This window comes from Osmerus eperlanus, chromosome 16, assembly GCF_963692335.1.
Source record: "Osmerus eperlanus chromosome 16, fOsmEpe2.1, whole genome shotgun sequence".
In the NCBI taxonomy this organism is placed as follows: domain Eukaryota; kingdom Metazoa; phylum Chordata; class Actinopteri; order Osmeriformes; family Osmeridae; genus Osmerus; species Osmerus eperlanus.
In genome coordinates, this window is record NC_085033.1 from 3,180,920 (window position 1) to 3,199,180 (window position 18,261).

The 18,261-nt window shown below is 47.3% G+C and overlaps 1 protein-coding gene across 1 annotated transcript in view; it reads left to right on the forward strand.

Moving 5' to 3' along the window:
- LOC134036510 (obscurin-like) overlaps window positions 1-18,261 on the forward strand; it is a 71,256-nt gene that overhangs the window by 32,033 nt on the left and 20,962 nt on the right. The window contains exons 42-65 of the mRNA XM_062481494.1: window positions 40-306; window positions 1,994-2,260; window positions 2,367-2,633; window positions 4,321-4,587; window positions 4,694-4,960; window positions 5,494-5,565; window positions 5,912-5,986; window positions 7,248-7,310; window positions 7,764-7,838; window positions 7,957-8,010; window positions 8,421-8,492; window positions 8,871-9,251; window positions 9,368-9,451; window positions 10,481-10,555; window positions 10,838-11,134; window positions 11,259-11,525; window positions 11,686-12,075; window positions 12,508-12,810; window positions 13,528-13,794; window positions 14,310-14,588; window positions 15,000-15,257; window positions 15,493-15,759; window positions 16,140-16,412; window positions 17,572-17,838. Of these exons, the coding sequence (XP_062337478.1) occupies window positions 40-306; window positions 1,994-2,260; window positions 2,367-2,633; window positions 4,321-4,587; window positions 4,694-4,960; window positions 5,494-5,565; window positions 5,912-5,986; window positions 7,248-7,310; window positions 7,764-7,838; window positions 7,957-8,010; window positions 8,421-8,492; window positions 8,871-9,251; window positions 9,368-9,451; window positions 10,481-10,555; window positions 10,838-11,134; window positions 11,259-11,525; window positions 11,686-12,075; window positions 12,508-12,810; window positions 13,528-13,794; window positions 14,310-14,588; window positions 15,000-15,257; window positions 15,493-15,759; window positions 16,140-16,412; window positions 17,572-17,838 (5,154 nt within the window). The remainder of the gene's footprint in view (window positions 1-39; window positions 307-1,993; window positions 2,261-2,366; window positions 2,634-4,320; window positions 4,588-4,693; window positions 4,961-5,493; window positions 5,566-5,911; window positions 5,987-7,247; window positions 7,311-7,763; window positions 7,839-7,956; window positions 8,011-8,420; window positions 8,493-8,870; window positions 9,252-9,367; window positions 9,452-10,480; window positions 10,556-10,837; window positions 11,135-11,258; window positions 11,526-11,685; window positions 12,076-12,507; window positions 12,811-13,527; window positions 13,795-14,309; window positions 14,589-14,999; window positions 15,258-15,492; window positions 15,760-16,139; window positions 16,413-17,571; window positions 17,839-18,261) is intronic.

Sequence of the window (18,261 nt, forward strand, 5' to 3'; positions counted from 1 at the left end):
TTCCACTACTAACGGTCTAACTAAACAATGGTTTGTCAGCATTGCCTGTGACGATCAAGCAGAAGCTACAGAGCCAGGAGGCTGAGGAGGGGGGCAGTGTCACCCTGCACTGTGAGCTCTCTAAACCTGGACTCCCTGTGGAGTGGAGGAAGGGAACACAGCAGCTGAAGTCTGGAGGAAAGTACCAGATGAAGCAGGAAGCCTCTGTGAGTGAACTCCTGATCAGCAAAGTGGCTCCAGAGGACAGTGGAGAATACAGCTGTGTGTGTGGAGACCTGAAGACCACCGCCAGCATCAAGATCAAGGGTAGGAGGAAGTGGTTTTATCTGGATGTGAATCCCTTCATGCATTTTGTATTGTTGCTCAAATGTACCTGAATTCCAGGATGTTGTTTTCATGATTACTACCGGTATACCATTTAACCTGTATAAGGGTTTCTGTGTCATATGTTTATGTTGTCTTCTGCCCTTTTTCTCAACACGTGTGAGTGTGAATCATTTCGCTGTTCAAGCCATAGGTTTGTGTTTTTGTATATTGTATATTGTTTTCAATGTTTTGCGTTCAATGTTTTGTGTTCTGTTTGTCTGTAACTTCCTGTACTCTGTTAGTGACTGTTGTCCTGATTTTGTTTCCATTCCACATGTTGTCAATGTGTTTTCCTTTCCTCCTATTCATTAAGCAAAATGTTTTTCTAGGTCATTCAGACTGGATCCTCCAACCTTTGTTTATCATTTGGAATGCTCCACTTTCATTGTGATAGACAATACAGTGGTACAGGTACATCACCTACAGTACTCTGTCTTGGAGGTTTCCATTTATAGTAGGAATTGTTGTTGTAGCTTTGAAGGCCCCTGCTCCTGCAGTCCATTCCAAAGAGGAGCCTCAGAAACAGGAAACCAAGGGAGGCCAAGGTAGGGAGGGAGGTGAAGAAGGTGAAATGGCCTCCGCTTTGGCTTTCTGCCTGCAGTTTGTACACAACTAAATTCAGGTGCCTGGTCAGCCCTACTGACCTGCCCTGTGTGCAGTGGTGCCTCGACCAAACCCCCCTGCAGCCCAGCCTCCTCAATCAGATGGAGGCGTGCGAGGGGGGACACCTCTCTCTTACAGTCAGAGAGCTTAGCTACAGAGACTCTGGCGTGATCTCTGTGGTGGCTGGGGAGAAGAGGGCACACGCTAACTTCCTGGTCAAAGGGAAACGCTTAGTTCCGTGGATCTACAGCTCTAGAGCTGTTGTAGATGGAACGATTGGATCAACTGGAGACCATAGTTTTGAATCGGTCTTTCAATTTCCTGTCTGAAATTGATGTTGAAGCACACTATGTGGATTTGAATGTCATCCCCAGTCTCTGGAATATGCATTGGCAAATGCACGGTCGTGTCGAGGGATAAGTGGATGCCTGTATCCACAGTGCCTTTAGTTTAAACCTCATCATCATTTAATTTTTTGGCAACCATTCTTGAATGGTCTGCGTTGGTCTCACCTGTCTGGTGAGATATCCAGCTCATAGGTTTCTCATAGCCATTTTTACAATATGCACAGAACCCTGACACGTTTTTCCCCAGATGGGAACGTAAAGTTATCCCATGGATTTCTCTGTCTGAATGTTGAGAACTGTGAAAACAGTTGTCTCTGTAAAAGTTTTTTTGTTGTTGCTGTGAAGTCGCTGTTTGGCTGTGCTGATCCTTTTGCACTTGGGAAGGATTTCAATCTCTGTTTGAGCTGTTCGACCATCTTTACCATGGTCATGTTGAGCTCACGCCATACTAAAGCCTCTTCGAGCAAGACGTCAAGTCCATTGATTGACCCTTGGAACGGTTGTGGTTCCAAAGGCTAGCATAACGACAGATCATCTTCATCCTCCCGGTCATCTGCAACCCCTCTCTGTTTCACTGTTGGTTTTCCTGCCAGATAAAGATTGTTTAATCCAGGGTTACATTAACCAACAATGTGGCGGTATTTCACCCCAAACCCTCCCCCCCACCCCCACCCCAGCCTTACCTCCGAGTTTCAAACAGAAGCTGAAGAACCAGGAGGCCACGGAAGGCCAGAATGTGACCCTCAGCTGTGAGTTGTCCAAACCTGGGGTCAAAGTTCAGTGGAAGAAGGGCTCAGAGAATCTGCAGGCCGGAGACAAGTATGAGATGAAGCAGAGAGACTCTTCTCTGGAGCTCAAGGTCAAAACTCTGAAGGTGGAGGACAGTGGAGAGTACTGCTGTGAGTGTGGAGACCAGAAGACCAACGCTACCGTCAAAGTCAATGGTATGAATGTGTTAACAGTCTCATTGCTGTCTTTGTTTGAAGGTTTTGCTTTGTGTTGTTGAAGAGCTTCCACTACTAACGGTCTAACTAAACAATGGTTTGTCAGCATTGCCTGTGACGATCAAGCAGAAGCTACAGAGCCAGGAGGCTGAGGAGGGGGGCAGTGTCACCCTGCACTGTGAGCTCTCTAAACCTGGACTCCCTGTGGAGTGGAGGAAGGGAACACAGCAGCTGAAGTCTGGAGGAAAGTACCAGATGAAGCAGGAAGCCTCTGTGAGTGAACTCCTGATCAGCAAAGTGGCTCCAGAGGACAGTGGAGAATACAGCTGTGTGTGTGGAGACCTGAAGACCACCGCCAGCATCAAGATCAAGGGTAGGAGGAAGTGGTTTTATCTGGATGTGAATCCCTTCATGCATTTTGTATTGTTGCTCAAATGTACCTGAATTCCAGGATGTTGTTTTCATGATTACTACCGGTATACCATTTAACCTGTATAAGGGTTTCTGTGTCATATGTTTATGTTGTCTTCTGCCCTTTTTCTCAACACGTGTGAGTGTGAATCATTTCGCTGTTCAAGCCATAGGTTTGTGTTTTTGTATATTGTATATTGTTTTCAATGTTTTGCGTTCAATGTTTTGTGTTCTGTTTGTCTGTAACTTCCTGTACTCTGTTAGTGACTGTTGTCCTGATTTTGTTTCCATTCCACATGTTGTCAATGTGTTTTCCTTTCCTCCTATTCATTAAGCAAAATGTTCTTCTAGGTCATTCAGACTGGATCCTCCAACCTTTGTTTATCATTTGGAATGCTCCACTTTCATTGTGATAGACAATACAGTGGTACAGGTACATCACCTACAGTACTCTGTCTTGGAGGTTTCCATTTATAGTAGGAATTGTTGTTGTAGCTTTGAAGGCCCCTGCTCCTGCAGTCCATTCCAAAGAGGAGCCTCAGAAACAGGAAACCAAGGGAGGCCAAGGTAGGGAGGGAGGTGAAGAAGGTGAAATGGCCTCCGCTTTGGCTTTCTGCCTGCAGTTTGTACACAACTAAATTCAGGTGCCTGGTCAGCCCTACTGACCTGCCCTGTGTGCAGTGGTGCCTCGACCAAACCCCCCTGCAGCCCAGCCTCCTCAATCAGATGGAGGCGTGCGAGGGGGGACACCTCTCTCTTACAGTCAGAGAGCTTAGCTACAGAGACTCTGGCGTGATCTCTGTGGTGGCTGGGGAGAAGAGGGCACACGCTAACTTCCTGGTCAAAGGGAAACGCTTAGTTCCGTGGATCTACAGCTCTAGAGCTGTTGTAGATGGAACGATTGGATCAACTGGAGACCATAGTTTTGAATCGGTCTTTCAATTTCCTGTCTGAAATTGATGTTGAAGCACACTATGTGGATTTGAATGTCATCCCCAGTCTCTGGAATATGCATTGGCAAATGCACGGTCGTGTCGAGGGATAAGTGGATGCCTGTATCCACAGTGCCTTTAGTTTAAACCTCATCATCATTTAATTTTTTGGCAACCATTCTTGAATGGTCTGCGTTGGTCTCACCTGTCTGGTGAGATATCCAGCTCATAGGTTTCTCATAGCCATTTTTACAATATGTACAGAACCCTGACACGTTTTTCCCCAGATGGGAACGTAAAGTTATCCCATGGATTTCTCTGTCTGAATGTTGAGAACTGTGAAAACAGTTGTCTCTGTAAAAGTTTTTTTGTTGTTGCTGTGAAGTCGCTGTTTGGCTGTGCTGATCCTTTTGCACTTGGGAAGGATTTCAATCTCTGTTTGAGCTGTTCGACCATCTTTACCATGGTCATGTTGAGCTCACGCCATACTAAAGCCTCTTCGAGCAAGACGTCAAGTCCATTGATTGACCCTTGGAACGGTTGTGGTTCCAAAGGCTAGCATAACGACAGATCATCTTCATCCTCCCGGTCATCTGCAACCCCTCTCTGTTTCACTGTTGGTTTTCCTGCCAGATAAGGATTGTTTAATCCAGGGTTACATTAACCAACAATGTGGCGGTATTTCACCCCAAACCCTCCCCCCCACCCCCACCCCAGCCTTACCTCCGAGTTTCAAACAGAAGCTGAAGAACCAGGAGGCCACGGAAGGCCAGAATGTGACCCTCAGCTGTGAGTTGTCCAAACCTGGGGTCAAAGTTCAGTGGAAGAAGGGCTCAGAGAATCTGCAGGCCGGAGACAAGTATGAGATGAAGCAGAGAGACTCTTCTCTGGAGCTCAAGGTCAAAACTCTGAAGGTGGAGGACAGTGGAGAGTACTGCTGTGAGTGTGGAGACCAGAAGACCAACGCTACCGTCAAAGTCAATGGTATGAATGTGTTAACAGTCTCATTGCTGTCTTTGTTTGAAGGTTTTGCTCTGTGTTGTTGAAGAGCTTCCACTACTAACGGTCTAACTAAACAATGGTTTGTCAGCATTGCCTGTGACGATCAAGCAGAAGCTACAGAGCCAGGAGGCTGAGGAGGGGGGCAGTGTCACCCTGCACTTTGAGCTCTCTAAACCTGGACTCCCTGTGGAGTGGAGGAAGGGAACACAGCAGCTGAAGTCTGGAGGAAAGTACCAGATGAAGCAGGAAGCCTCTGTGAGTGAACTCCTGATCAGCAAAGTGGCTCCAGAGGACAGTGGAGAATACAGCTGTGTGTGTGGAGACCTGAAGACCACCGCCAGCATCAAGATCAAGGGTAGGAGGAAATGGTTTTATCTGGATGTGAATCCCTTCATGCATTTTGTATTGTTGCTCAAATGTACCTGAATTCCAGGATGTTGTTTTCATGATTACTACCGGTATACCATTTAACCTGTATAAGGGTTTCTGTGTCATATGTTTATGTTGTCTTCTGCCCTTTTTCTCAACACGTGTGAGTGTGAATCATTTCGCTGTTCAAGCCATAGGTTTGTGTTTTTGTATATTGTATATTGTTTTCAATGTCTTGCGTTCAATGTTTTGTGTACTGTTTGTCTGTAACTTCCTGTACTCTGTCTGTGACTGTTGTCCTGATTTTGTTTCCATTCCACATGTTGTCAATGTGTTTTCCTTTCCTCCTATTCATTAAGCAAAATGTTCTTCTGGGTCATTCAGACTGGATCCTCCAACTTTTGTTTATCATTTGGAATGCTCCACTTTCATTGTGATAGACAATACAGTGGTACGGGTACATCACCTACAGTACTCTGTCTTGGAGGTTTCCATTTATAGTAGGAATTGTTGTTGTAGCTTTGAAGGCCCCTGCTCCTGCAGTCCATTCCAAAGAGGAGCCTCAGAAACAGGAAACCAAGGGAGGCCAAGGTAGGGAGGGAGGTGAAGAAGGTGAAATGGCCTCCGCTTTGGCTTTCTGCCTGCAGTTTGTACCGCTGCGACTCTGCTTTTTGTGACGACGAGCCAGTGCTTACATTTTGTTGGTCTGTGGCGCGTTGTACCACCATTTTGTGTAAAAATGTCAGTCGCTGTTTGTCTATCGTTCTTAAAAAGTGTGCTTTTGTGAAGATCTGATGACCTTTGGTGATACTTATTTATTTTACTCTCAGTCGGTTAAGATGTCAGTGGCTTCTCATGTTGCTTGGTACCAGACATGACAGCTGAGACTGGTGAATGGTAATGAGCTACTTCATCTCTAACACTTCTTTCATCCTAGCTGTGGAGGCCCCGGCTGCTCCAGTAGCTACCAAAGAAGAAACTCAAAAGCAGAAGGGGGAAAAGGGAAGCCAAGGTAGGATGGAATGAGGAGAGGAGATGCCACCGCTTCACCTTGCTGTCTGCAGTTTACACAGTGATTGGCCACTGTTTCCAGCTGTTGCTGTTTACATCAAGGACGACCCTCCTCCTCCTCTTCCATTTGTTTAACTGGTAGCGCTTACATTGTTTGATCAGGGATCAAGGAGTTTTATGTGACGGGCTGTTTGTCGCTTGTCATTTGTTACTCTAGAACAGACCTGGGCATTTTACACCCGGCCCACGGGCCACACCCGGCCCCCGGGCTGTCCCAGTCCGGCCCGCGTGAAGTAAATAGAAAAGAAAAAAAGTGTTGAGCGGTAGGAAATCTGTAGTCCTGAAAGACTACATTGATCAGGCGATTTACGTATGTGCGCTTATGCAGCCTCACCGACAGGAGACACTGAGTTAGCTGTTGGTTAGCCCTCGAAAATGTCCGCTCTCGGTAAAAAACGAAAGGTTGATACAGAATGTAGAGTTTTTAACAAGACATGGACTTCTAAGTATCTGTTTACTGAAGGCAAAGCTGACTGCTTAGTTTGTGGAAAACTGTCGGTCGCTGGTTTGTTAGTTAATCTGCAGACCCTGATGATCACCAGTCAGCTGTCCTTTGCATATCTACCTCAGACATTCAACCAGACTTCAATGCACTTGTTCAAGCCCAAGACAGACTGGATTTTTCTCATTAAGTGAGAAAAACTGAACTGGAAAACATCAAAAGCACTTATTGCTTTTGTATAAAGTTAATCGATTGCTGGTCTTTAACATACATCTTATGTATTTTTGTGAAGGTTTAAAGGTATGTAAAAAAAAAAAAGACACTTGATATATTTTCATAGCCTTATTGTAACATGTATTACCAGTATCAGCTCAAAACCATATCATTTACTGTTTTTTTATAAAGTGATAAAATGTATATTGAGCAGAATTCAGTTCAGCCTATTGGTTCGGTACGCTACAACGGTCCAAATTTCTTATGTGGCCCTTCAGGAAAATTAATTGCCCACCCCTGCTCTAGAAGGATGCTTTCTTGTTCAGCCTGGTGTTCTTTGCGTCTGGGTAATGTCTGTTCTGTTTGTCTGCAGTCTGCCCGTGGTGAAGTCAGTGGTCCTCGCTAACGGGTTATCAGGATTTTCAATGCTTGATCCAAATGTGTTTGTTGCATCCGTCTATCGGCAAACAGTCTGTGTCTGATTTGTGTGTAACTTTTCTGAGTGTTGATGAGGTTTAGCATACTAAGACCCAATGTTTTACCACAGCGGTGGACACTGCAGCTGTTCCAGAACTTTCCAAAGAGAAAGAGAGCAAGGCACCAACAGAAGGTAGGCAGGGCAGCGGGCATGTGCAATCTGGCTTCATGCTTCAGCCTCTGTGCAGCTATGTCAGTAACGTCAACTCCTACGTCGTTGTGCTTATCTATGGTGTGGTACACAGGTCAACATGCTACATGTTGTTGTGATATGCTTTTGCCACTGTTCTGCTGTTCAGTTTTTATCTCCATTGGTGTTCAGTGGGTTTGTCAGTTATTGCTTCATGTGTTGCTCACAGTCTGAACATTCCTGTCTGAGTGCAGAAGAGCTTTTTGTTTTGCTGGAATTGACTCGTTTGGCCAGTACATTGACTTGACGTAACGTTCTGCTGTCCCTCAACTTTCCACCTGTTCTGTTTTGAGATATATGTGGAACATGGCTGTTTTGATTGTACAGTTCCTCGTTCTCTGCCTGTGGTACTGTTGATTTGTTAGCGTTGAAGATTTACGGAATGTTCTATCTTAGCCCCAAAGCCTCACACACCTGTAGAGACTCCCAAGCATGAGAATCAGAAGCAGGCACCCAAGGAAGGGGAAGCAGGTAGGCACTAGGAAAGGGACCGTTCACAAACCCAACCACGCGGACATGTGGACCACACTGTGTCCAGTATTCCATCAACTGTATGTGCACCGACTGAAGTGTTGATATTGCATTATAGCTCCAACTTCTCCTAAGAAGTCCCAGAAGCAAGAGGCTAAAGATGCTGGAGAAGGTAAAGTAAGGACTAGATTGGCCTGGCTGCTTGGAGTTGACAGCTCTATGTTCTTGTCAGTTCTGTCAAGCTACATTATGGCTTTCCATAGATGACCGGATGGTGTATTAAATGTTGAACTTCATCTTCAGGCTGCTACTGGCATCTAAGTCTTCGGGTTCATAGCTTGCAGCAATAGTCAACCTGACGTGTTCTGAATGCATTTGCATTTGATTTGCGTTTGAACAAAGTTTCAACAATGTTTATCATAGCGTAAAAGGCTCTGACTCATCTGTAAAACCGGAGCCAGAGATGCACAGGACCAAAAACAGTAGTGAAGGAGTGAAGCTAAAATCAGCAGTTTGACGCTTTGCTGCATGGTTGTTTGAGTGTGAGTCTAGCATCTCAAAGTGTGACATGTGTTGCTACAGTACCAGAGAATCCCTCAGTTCCTGCAGCTCCCATCACTCAAGGACCAGTGAAGCAGGCAACAGAAGTGGAAGGTAGGGAAAAGGAAATGGTTGGATGAATGGCTGCTTCACTGCTATTTATATAATTAGCTGGATCTTTGCTAATATGCTAGACAATATGTATCAGTATCTTGTTTCTTTGACAGCATTGTGTTTTTTAAGGGATGTTAGTTGTTGCCTCTGCTTTGCATAGTTGTCTGTGTTCCGTTTGTCAGATTGGTTAGTAATGAGTTGTACTGCACCTTGGCAAAAAAGCTGGATTGGATCTGATTATCTGGAATGATGTTTGGAATGCAGGACTGAAGCTGCGTACTGTTTCAATTAGGCAGTATACAATTGAAGTAGACCTGATGCTTTGAGCAATTATATTTAAGGATGACCAGTTTATTTCAGTTTCTTGTTTCATATTAGTACCGAAGCCTGCAGCATTGGTTGCGGCTGCAGTACCTGCTGTACATCCTGCACCTGCAGTACCTGCTAAGGAACCTGTGGTACCTACACAGGAACCTGTGGCACCTGCACAGGAACCTGTGGTACCTGCAAAGGAACCTGTGGTACCAGCAAAGGAACCTGTGGTACCAGCAAAGGAACCTGTGGTACCTGCAAAGGAACCTGTGGTACCAGCAAAGGAACCTGTGGTACCAGCAAATGAACTTGTGGTACTTGCTAAGGAACATGTGGTACCTGCAAAGGAACCTGTGGTACCTGCTGCACCTGTGGTTTCTGCAGTCACGCCCAAAAAAGAACCTAAGAAAAAGGAGACCAAAGACAAATCAGAAGTCAATGAAGAAGGTAGACATTAGCAGTCCTCTCTGTAGGCTTGCCTTTCTGTTTTTGCCTTCCTGGTGCTCCATCAGTAATTTCAGGTACAATTCTGTAGAGGGTGATAACTTGGGTATTTGCCGTAGTTGTGAAGCCTGCTGCCCCCGCTGCCACCGAGACAGAAGTACAGAAGAAGACTGGGGACAAGGAGGCTGTTGTTGGGGCCCCTGGTAGGAGAACACCAGGTGTTGGTTGTGCTTATACTTGTGCTTTTGATACATGCCTTTGTGGTCACGTCAAAGTCTGATGCAAGTCTTCTGCTCGGCTTCTCTTAAGTGTACGTAGCTTGTCTATGTTTACATCAATTCGTCCACCTGTCATCTCTGCTTAAACCCCTTCATTTGAACTCACCTCATCTTTAGCTGCCATTACTGGTAGTGCCCTCTCTGCTTCATGGTCCGTTAGGTTTGTTACGTCTGAAGCCATATGCAGCTGTTTTTCCGAGAGCGGCACGGTCATCTCCTCTCTCTCTACACCTCCTCTCAGGCCCTGACACACAGAGCAGCTTAGGTAGAACACTTAGAAGCAGGGCACCAGACAGGGCGGAGAAGGTACTGTAGACAGGGAATTTAAAGCAGCTGTTTGATGATCAAATAACTTTTTGATGTATGGAGGATAAAAAGGTATTCAGGTTAAAGGTAGTTTGTGTCCTACTTTAGTTGTATAGTTGTTTGTGCAGAGTGTCTGTCTGGTGTCTTTGTTGTTATCTGAGCATCCCTTGTTGCTTAATTGGTCTACAAACCTAAGCGTTTGAATGTTGGTGTTGAAAAGCCTGACATAGACCCGTTGCACCAGTAGATAAAGAGAAACCTTCTGTTCCTGAACACAACTCAAAACAAGAACTCTCCAAGCAGGATGCTACAGTAAAAACTGAAAGTTTTGTAGAAAATCATGTTTGGCTGGTTTTTAATGAAGGCTCCCGTTGTCTGTCAGTCACTGTCTGTCAGTGATTAGAGAGCCATACTTGAGTTGTCAGAGTATGCACTGCTTTTTATTTGCATTTCTACATTGCTGGCTTGAGTACCTGGAATCTGTCTTGCATTGTCGTAATCGATGTCACGTTAAAATGTGTATTATCAGTCAGTCAGTCAGCGAGTGCCTATTCATTAGCTAGTTTTACTTGTGTGGCCCCCATTTCAGTTAATGGGTCTTGTGTTTTACTCAGTGTAAGTACTCTGCCCTCATGTTTGTGGTTGTAGAGGCACCAGTAACTCCCTCTGGGGCCCAACCAGACAGTGCAAAGGAGGAGATGGATGCAGTGCTCCCGCTCCAGGGTAGGACAGGCTGAGATGTCTGTTTTCTGCTCTGTGTCCTGAGTTTCAAGTGTACACTGTTACCAAGTGTCTCTCTTGCTGTGTAGTTGGTATTGGATATACCGTTTCTGTTTCTCTTCAAACCTGTGACTGATGTCATGTTCCGTTCTCATGTTTTTCCATCTTGGGCGTCCATGTTTGTGTGTGCTTTGTTTGCGTGTCAGTCTGTGTGTGTCTGAAACGTTGCATCACTTTAAAAGCTGGTGACGTCCGCAGGTTCTGGATGGGTCGACGAATAAACGTGTCATACTCATCCAACCTCTTCATTCCCAGCTTTTCCAATTACTTTCACACGAGAGCTACAGAGCCAGGAGGCTGAGGAGGGGGGCAGTGTCACCCTGCACTGTGAGCTCTCTAAACCTGGACTCCCTGTGGAGTGGAGGAAGGGAACACAGCAGCTGAAGTCTGGAGGAAAATACCAGATGAAGCAGATAGGGTGTGCTGTTGAGCTGCAGATCTGGAACTTGAAGTCTGAGGACATGGGAAGATACACTTGCGGCACAGAAGATATAGTGAGCTTGGCTTGGCTTACAGTTAATGGTAGGGCCTGTCAGTCCTCCTTTCCTTCTCATTGAGAAATATGTTAAACACAGTGCCTAAGCCACATGTATTGCAGTTAGTTATAATAATCGTGTTTTGGGGCATGTGGGTTGTGGTTTGTCAGCTGTTCCAGTCGTTTTCACACGAGAGCTACAGAGCCAGGAGGCTGAGGAGGGGGGCAGTGTCACCCTGCACTGTGAGCTCTCTAAACCTGGACTCCCTGTGGAGTGGAGGAAGGGAGAAGTGGGTCTCTGCCCCTGTGCCAAGTATAGAATCAGCCAGGAAGGGAAAAGTGCCAGCCTCGTCATCCATAACTTAGACCCGGATGACTGTGGAAGCTACACCGCTGACAGCGGCCAGCGGCACAGCACGGCCTTCCTAACCGTCAAGGGTATACCGAGATATAGTGGATTTATCTGTGTATTCTGTTGTAAATCCGTCCCCCTTCTTCACAAGTATGACCATCTCGGCTTTAAGGAGGACAATTTCCCTCAGCATTTCTCTGTCTGACCCCCCCCCCCCCCCCCCACAACCTTTTCCCTCCCCCACAGCTTCGCCTGTCTTCTTCAGAAGTGGGCTCCAGGATGTTGAGGTGGAGGCAGGGCAGATGGCCACCCTGCGCTGTGAGACCACCAGGCCCTGGGCGGCCGTGGTGTGGAGGTGGGGGGACACGTTCCTGGAGGCCAGCAGCAAGTACCACCTGAGACAGGAGGGAGTTGTAGTTCAGCTGACGATATTTAAACTACAGGGGGCTGACTCTGGGGAGTACTCCTGTGAGACAGGCGACCAGAGGGTCTCAGCCAACCTCACAGTGAAGGGTAGGGTTACTGGCACTCCTGCTGTGCTGTCCTTCACAAACAGCCTTTCCTTTTCCAGTCATCTGCTTTTATCATCTTGTGAGCTTGCATTCACACTTCACTCCTCCACTTTCCTGCCTTCATGACTCGGTTCACTTTGTACCAGGAAGAATACTGAGGGTGCCGTACCACTCTCAGTGCCTCACGGTGTTATTTATCCTTCTTCATCCTTCCATCCTTCAAGCGCTTCTTTCACCTTTCACTGCGTTGCAAGATTCACCATTTTGCAAGGCCTCGGCTTTTTGTTCAAGTGTCTGTCTCACAACCATACCCTCTCTGCCTCTTGTTTTCACAGGAGAGATCATTCTTTTACAGATATTAACCCTTTATACCTCACCATGGATTACTGGTTTCTGTTTGTTTATTTTGACATCTATACTTGTTTTCTTTTGAACTTCCACCCATCTCACTGTTTTAGTCACAATCTTTTCTTGTTAGAAATATTACGGATCATGCATAACCCCAAGGAGCCATCAGTAAACTTAACTCAGCCTCGGGGTTGTTGGCTCTCATTAGTAACCAAGCCACAATGCCGACTCTTTCAAACAGAGGTGGAGGTGACCATCGTCAAGTTCCTGGAGAGCTGTGTGGTGCGCCAGGGCGACGACGTCCACTTCCAGTGCCTGGTGTCCCACACGGACACGCCCCGGGCCCAGTGGACGCTGCAGGACGTCCCCCTGCAGAACAATGAGATGAACGTGATCAGGGCCGAGGGCTGTGCGCACAGCCTCACCCTCAGGGGCGTCACCCAAGCCGACTCAGGCACCGTCACCTTCTCGGTGGGTAACCACACCTCCACAGCCAGCCTGACGGTCAAAGGTAAGAAGAAGATGCTACCAGTACCATGTCAACTGACCTTAAACTGACCTCAACCATCTCTGAATGACCCCCCTCTCACACTATTCTTGCACTCTCACTTTATTGTAGCCAATGTTATGGGCATTTATGCTCCTTCCAAACATACTTCTGCCCCTGGGAGTCTTTTATCTACCTTGTTGGCTGTTTCAGTCACCCCCAACCCGACGTTGGAAACTGTCGTCGCTAACTGCTTGTTTTTTCAAACACTGAGCCTGGCACTTTCCCTTTTTTCATGTTCCATGCACATTTAAACTGTCTGCATATCTCTGGGATAAATGAATTATACTTTTTCCCACTCCTGTGTTTGTTTCCAGCCCTCCGCTTCTCTCTCTCCAGTGTCATCCCTTACTGTCTACGGCATGATTCTTTGTTGCATTCATGTTTTCTTTTTGTTGAAGAAATCTTGTGCAAAAAATGTTTACTTTGTCAACCAGGTGTGACTTTTACGGTAGGTACACCAGTGCAATGTAAGAGCTGTCAATCTGAATATTAACTGGAACATTTTCTCTTTTGTGCTATGCTTTGTTGTTATGGAACTGTTACCATTGTGAGTATATAAATTGGGTATCATTGGATGGTTGAATTGTTACTGTCAAATACATTTGTATTTTAGAGTCGACATTCATTAACAAAAACAAACTCGTCCGTCCTAATCTGGGGATGCTGTTTCTGTGGCAGCGGCCCCCGTGGAGTTCAAGAAGGAGCTGACGTGCCAGGAGACAGTGGAGGGGGCTAGCACCACCCTGTCCTGCGAGACGACCAGCGCAGAGGGCTGTGTGACCTGGAGGAAGGGCTCCATGCTGCTGACCCAGGGGGAGAAGTACTCCATGGAGCAGACAGGCTCCATCCATACCTTGGTGGTGCTCAAGTTGAAGGCGGAGGATGCTGGAGACTATACCTGCGATACGGGGGACAAGCAGAGCACTGCCACCCTGACTGTCAAAGGTAAAGGAGCCGACTGTCCCCGGGGTCTGTCTCACTTTGGCCTATTACAGCCTGCTATATTGTGTGTGTCAACTACACTGCCCTAGTCAGAACCTCCAATGTGTGTCTAATGGAATTTCTAAATTCGTTGCAGGAGCCTTCTAGTTGACCTGAAGTTAAATATGGATTGGATACACTATTAGTGCATGAATTATTTATGAATTGAAGAGTTTGAGTCTTCATAAATACATTTCTCTTGTAGTAATCATACCGGGCGTCTTCCATCTGTCAGTCGTCGTATAGTTTGGCGCTGTGTATTGGGCTAGTTTATTAGGTCTTGTTCACTTAATCGTTTTTCAACCAACCAGTCCGTGTCTCCCAAGCTAGAAGAAGTGTTATAGATATTTAGAGAAATAGACTGGATGTCATTTAATTCTCTTTCTGAATCCTCCTCACCACTTACACCTTGAGGTGCCTCAGCCTCAATCACCTTTCAGCCCTCTTACACGCCCCCTTCGCCCCCCCCCCACCCCCAGAGAGCGTTTGGATCACCCGCAAGCTCCACGACGTCACAGTGACCACCGGACAGGACGCCGTGTTTGAAGTGGAGCTGTCCCAGGTCGGGGTGTCTGGAGCAGAGTGGTGGCTGGGGGATAACCTGCTCCAGAATAACGACCTGAACGAGATGAGCTGCGAGGGCAGAGTCCACCGCCTGGCTCTGAAGATGGTCACCACAGACGAGTGTGGGGATGTGGCCTTCGTGCTGGGGGAGGAGAAGAGCGTGGCCTGCCTTCTGGTCGAGGAGAAGCCTAAAGGTAAAGGAGACGAGCCCCTCCTCTAAAGATCCTCAGGCTCCTTCGCCTCTTCATATCTTTCATGCAACTGCTTGCCTTGGCCAGTGGGAAACGCTCTCTCACCTGCTCTGCACCATCCTCTTTCCATCCTTCCCATCCTAACCTCTCTTCAGTTAATCATCCATTTGGCCGTGATTTTATTTCGGGGGTAAATATGCTATGAAATGATACAGACAAGAGTCTTGTCACAGACAAAAAATCACTGTGAACTGAAGGAACAGTGCTATCTATCCCCTTTATCCATTTAAGCATGTTACTGTATCAAGAGTGCATAAGGCATTGTAGGCCAAGGAAATACAAGAACTAGAACCTGAGTCCGTATTCTGGAGAAGCATCGCGTAAACTTTGCTACGGGTTTCTCCGTATCTCCAGTTCTAATCCTAGAAAAGCCCCACAATACCACGGCCCTGGAGGGTGAGACTGTCACCCTCTCCTGCACCATCTCTGAACCTGAGGCCACCGTCACCTGGGTCAGGAACGGCGATACGGTCAAAGCGGGGCCCAAGTATGACCTGAGGAGGAACGGGGCTCTCCAGCAGCTCCGCATCCACAACCTGGAGCCCGGGGACTCTGGGACCTACTCCTGCGACACCGGAGACGCCCAGTGCTCCATCACCCTCACCGTGGAAGGTAAAGAACCACGTCAGACCCTAGAAAGAACAGTCCCTGTCCCTAAACTGAAGACTGTGGATCAAGATACCCAAAAAATGAAAGTCCTGCCTCACTCTCTCTTGCCCTCAACCACGCACCCAGTCTCTCGTCAACACCCGGCCCGAGAAACCATCCCCCCCACCGAGGCTGCTTGTCAACGGTCCTTCCCCTCAGACACTGATGCGGTCTCTCTGCTGTGTTCAACTCCTACCAGGTGCTCCGGTGTTCTTCCAGAAGGAGCTGAAGAACCAGGAGGCCATCGAGGGAGATGATATCACCCTCAGCTGCGAGATGTCCAAGCCTGGCGCTCATGTTGAGTGGAGGAAAGGAGGGGTGGTGCTCCAGGAGGGTAAGAAGTACCAGATGAAGCAGGAGGGGTGCGTTCAGGAGCTGTGCATCCGCAACGTGGAGCCCGAGGACAACGGCTACTACACTTGCGATGCAGGAGACCAGCTGACCACATGCTCAGTGGCTGTAGAAGGTATCAAATCCAGACACACGCATCACCACTCGTATTACATAACCACCTGGTATTACACAAGGTCAAAAGATGTAATAATCCTTAAAATATCTGGAATCTTTTTTATTTATTTTTTCTAAATGTTTTACCCATACAGAAGTATTTGCCTTCATAGGGAAATTGGTAATGAAATTCATATTAACGTAAATGGCAAATTCTTTCTAAATATATCTCATTTACATTTCCAGCTGTTGTGTTACCCTGTACATCGAATGTACTTTGAATTTCATCAACCAAAGCATTTTTTTTTGTTCCTCAGAGGCGGTTTTGACCTTGAAACGAGTTATGAACTGTATATGAACTACGTGAGCACCTTAGTGTGTGTGTGTGTGTCTCTACAGCCAAAGAGGTCCTCATAGTGTGTGGTCTAAAGACCATCGACGTCTTTATGGGCGAGTGGGCCACCTTCTCCTGCCAGCTGTCTGGCAGGGCAGCAGGGGAGGTGCAGTGGTGGCTGGACGGCACCCTTCTGGAGCACAACCCCTTCAGCGAGATAGGGCTGTCCCTGGGCCACGTCCACACCCTCACCCTAAAGACGCTGGAGCCCGACGACTCGGGCACGGTCACGTTCAAGGCTGGCAGCCTGGTGTCCACCGCCAAGCTCTTAGTCAAAGGTATCAGGGAGGAGGAGAGGTGCAAAGGCCCTGAGCTCCCTCTAATCAGCATTCAGTCGGTTGAAAACGCGTGACATGGCTCATGAATTGTGCCCCATCCTTGCATGAGCAGACATGCTGGTCATTTCACTAATTGGTGACGGTCAAATGTGTCGTGCTGTAGGCTTTGAAAAGCGCAAAACATACATGTGGGTGCAGCACTGCAGGAAAGTGCCAGGAGCTTCTTCTTTTTTTATTAAACCTTGAACAATGAAGTAATAGTCTATTTACAGTCACTACAGCAACTGGTATCTTTAAGACAATTCCAAACCATAGCCTAATGAGTACAGCACAGTTTTAAAAACAAATACAAATGCATTTACATACATGGATTCTTCTTTCTTTAAATATACACCTCACCCATTCTTAGATCATTTAGTTCACATGCAAACCTCAGCAAGATGGTAATGAGTAGTAATTCCATGGCAGTATGTGTGATGTGTGGATACCAATATGGTTGCTTATGGTTTTGTGGGCTTTTTCAGCTGTTTTTGTACTTGTAAGGCTATACAGTTACTTGATGTGTGGTTACACACTAGCCCTGTGGACTGCTGCTGTACTGCTGTACTGTAGCTCTACAAGCAGTGCCTCAGAAAGAATGTGGAATCAGGGAAGTGCTGCTCCACCCATCCACCTTGGCTGCCCCGTCTCCCATACCTAACCACCACTGTCACCCTCACCTCCGCCTCATCGCTGTCTGCCCAGCCACACCCCTTGCCACGCCCCCTGGCCTGCAAGCACTTAAACTGTCTAACCTTTTCTATACACCCACTCTCAGTCTGGCTTCTCTCTCCGCCCCTCACCCCCTTCTGTCTCATTGGCTGTAAGCAGACATTTGTTCTGAGACAGTTGGGCTTTTTGACCAATATTTGATTAAATAGTGATGCCGAGTGCCTCTATCACACTCTGCAAATTGGACCCCCCCTCACTTTCTAGTCTCACTGGGAACTCCAAAAACAAAGAAAAAAACCACACACTGTAATCCAAAGTGTGCTGGGGTTGACAAAGCCCAGGTGTCAGTCGGCATGAGCAGTGCATGTCCTCAAGACCCCACACCCTAATACCCCCTCCCATCCAATCCGGCCCTGACCCCTGACCCCCCCCCCCCTCCCACTGTCAGACCCCACAGTAGAGGTGGTGAGCGAGATGGAGGACCTGCTAGTGCTGGAGGAGCAGCCAGCTGAGTTCATCTGCCAGTACTCCCGGCCCGTCAAGGCCCAGTGGAGGAAGGATGGTCGGCCGCTGCAGCCGGACGGCCAGAGGGTGGTGGTGGAGCAGGACTGGAATGTGGCCCGCTTGTTCATTAGCCGCGTGTCGGCCGAGGACAGGGGCACCTACTCCTGTGAGGCAGAGGGGACCTGCGTGGTCGCCTCGCTGGAGGTAGAAGGTGAGCTCCTCTCCACGTGGAAAGAGCCCCTACCTTTGAGTGAATCCCAGTCTCTCTGTGTGATACTGTTCTTGCGTGAGACTGTGCTGTTGTCACTTAACCCGTATCTTGCAATTACTCTTGTTAGACGATGTTGTATATATAAAGGGTTACATCTGGCACCGGTCAAAGGGCAAACTTTATCCTAGCCGGACAATGTAAAGCCGAGACAGACTATGACAAACTCAGATGGCTGAGCGGTTAGGGAGTCGGGCTATTAATCAGAAGGTTGCCGGTTCGATTCCTGGCTGTGCAAAATGACGTTGTGTCCTCTGGCAAGGCACTTCACCCTACTTGCCTCGGGGAGAATGTCCCTGTACTTACTGTAAGTCGCTCTGGATAAGAGCGACTGCTAAATGACTAAATGTAAATGTAATGTATGAG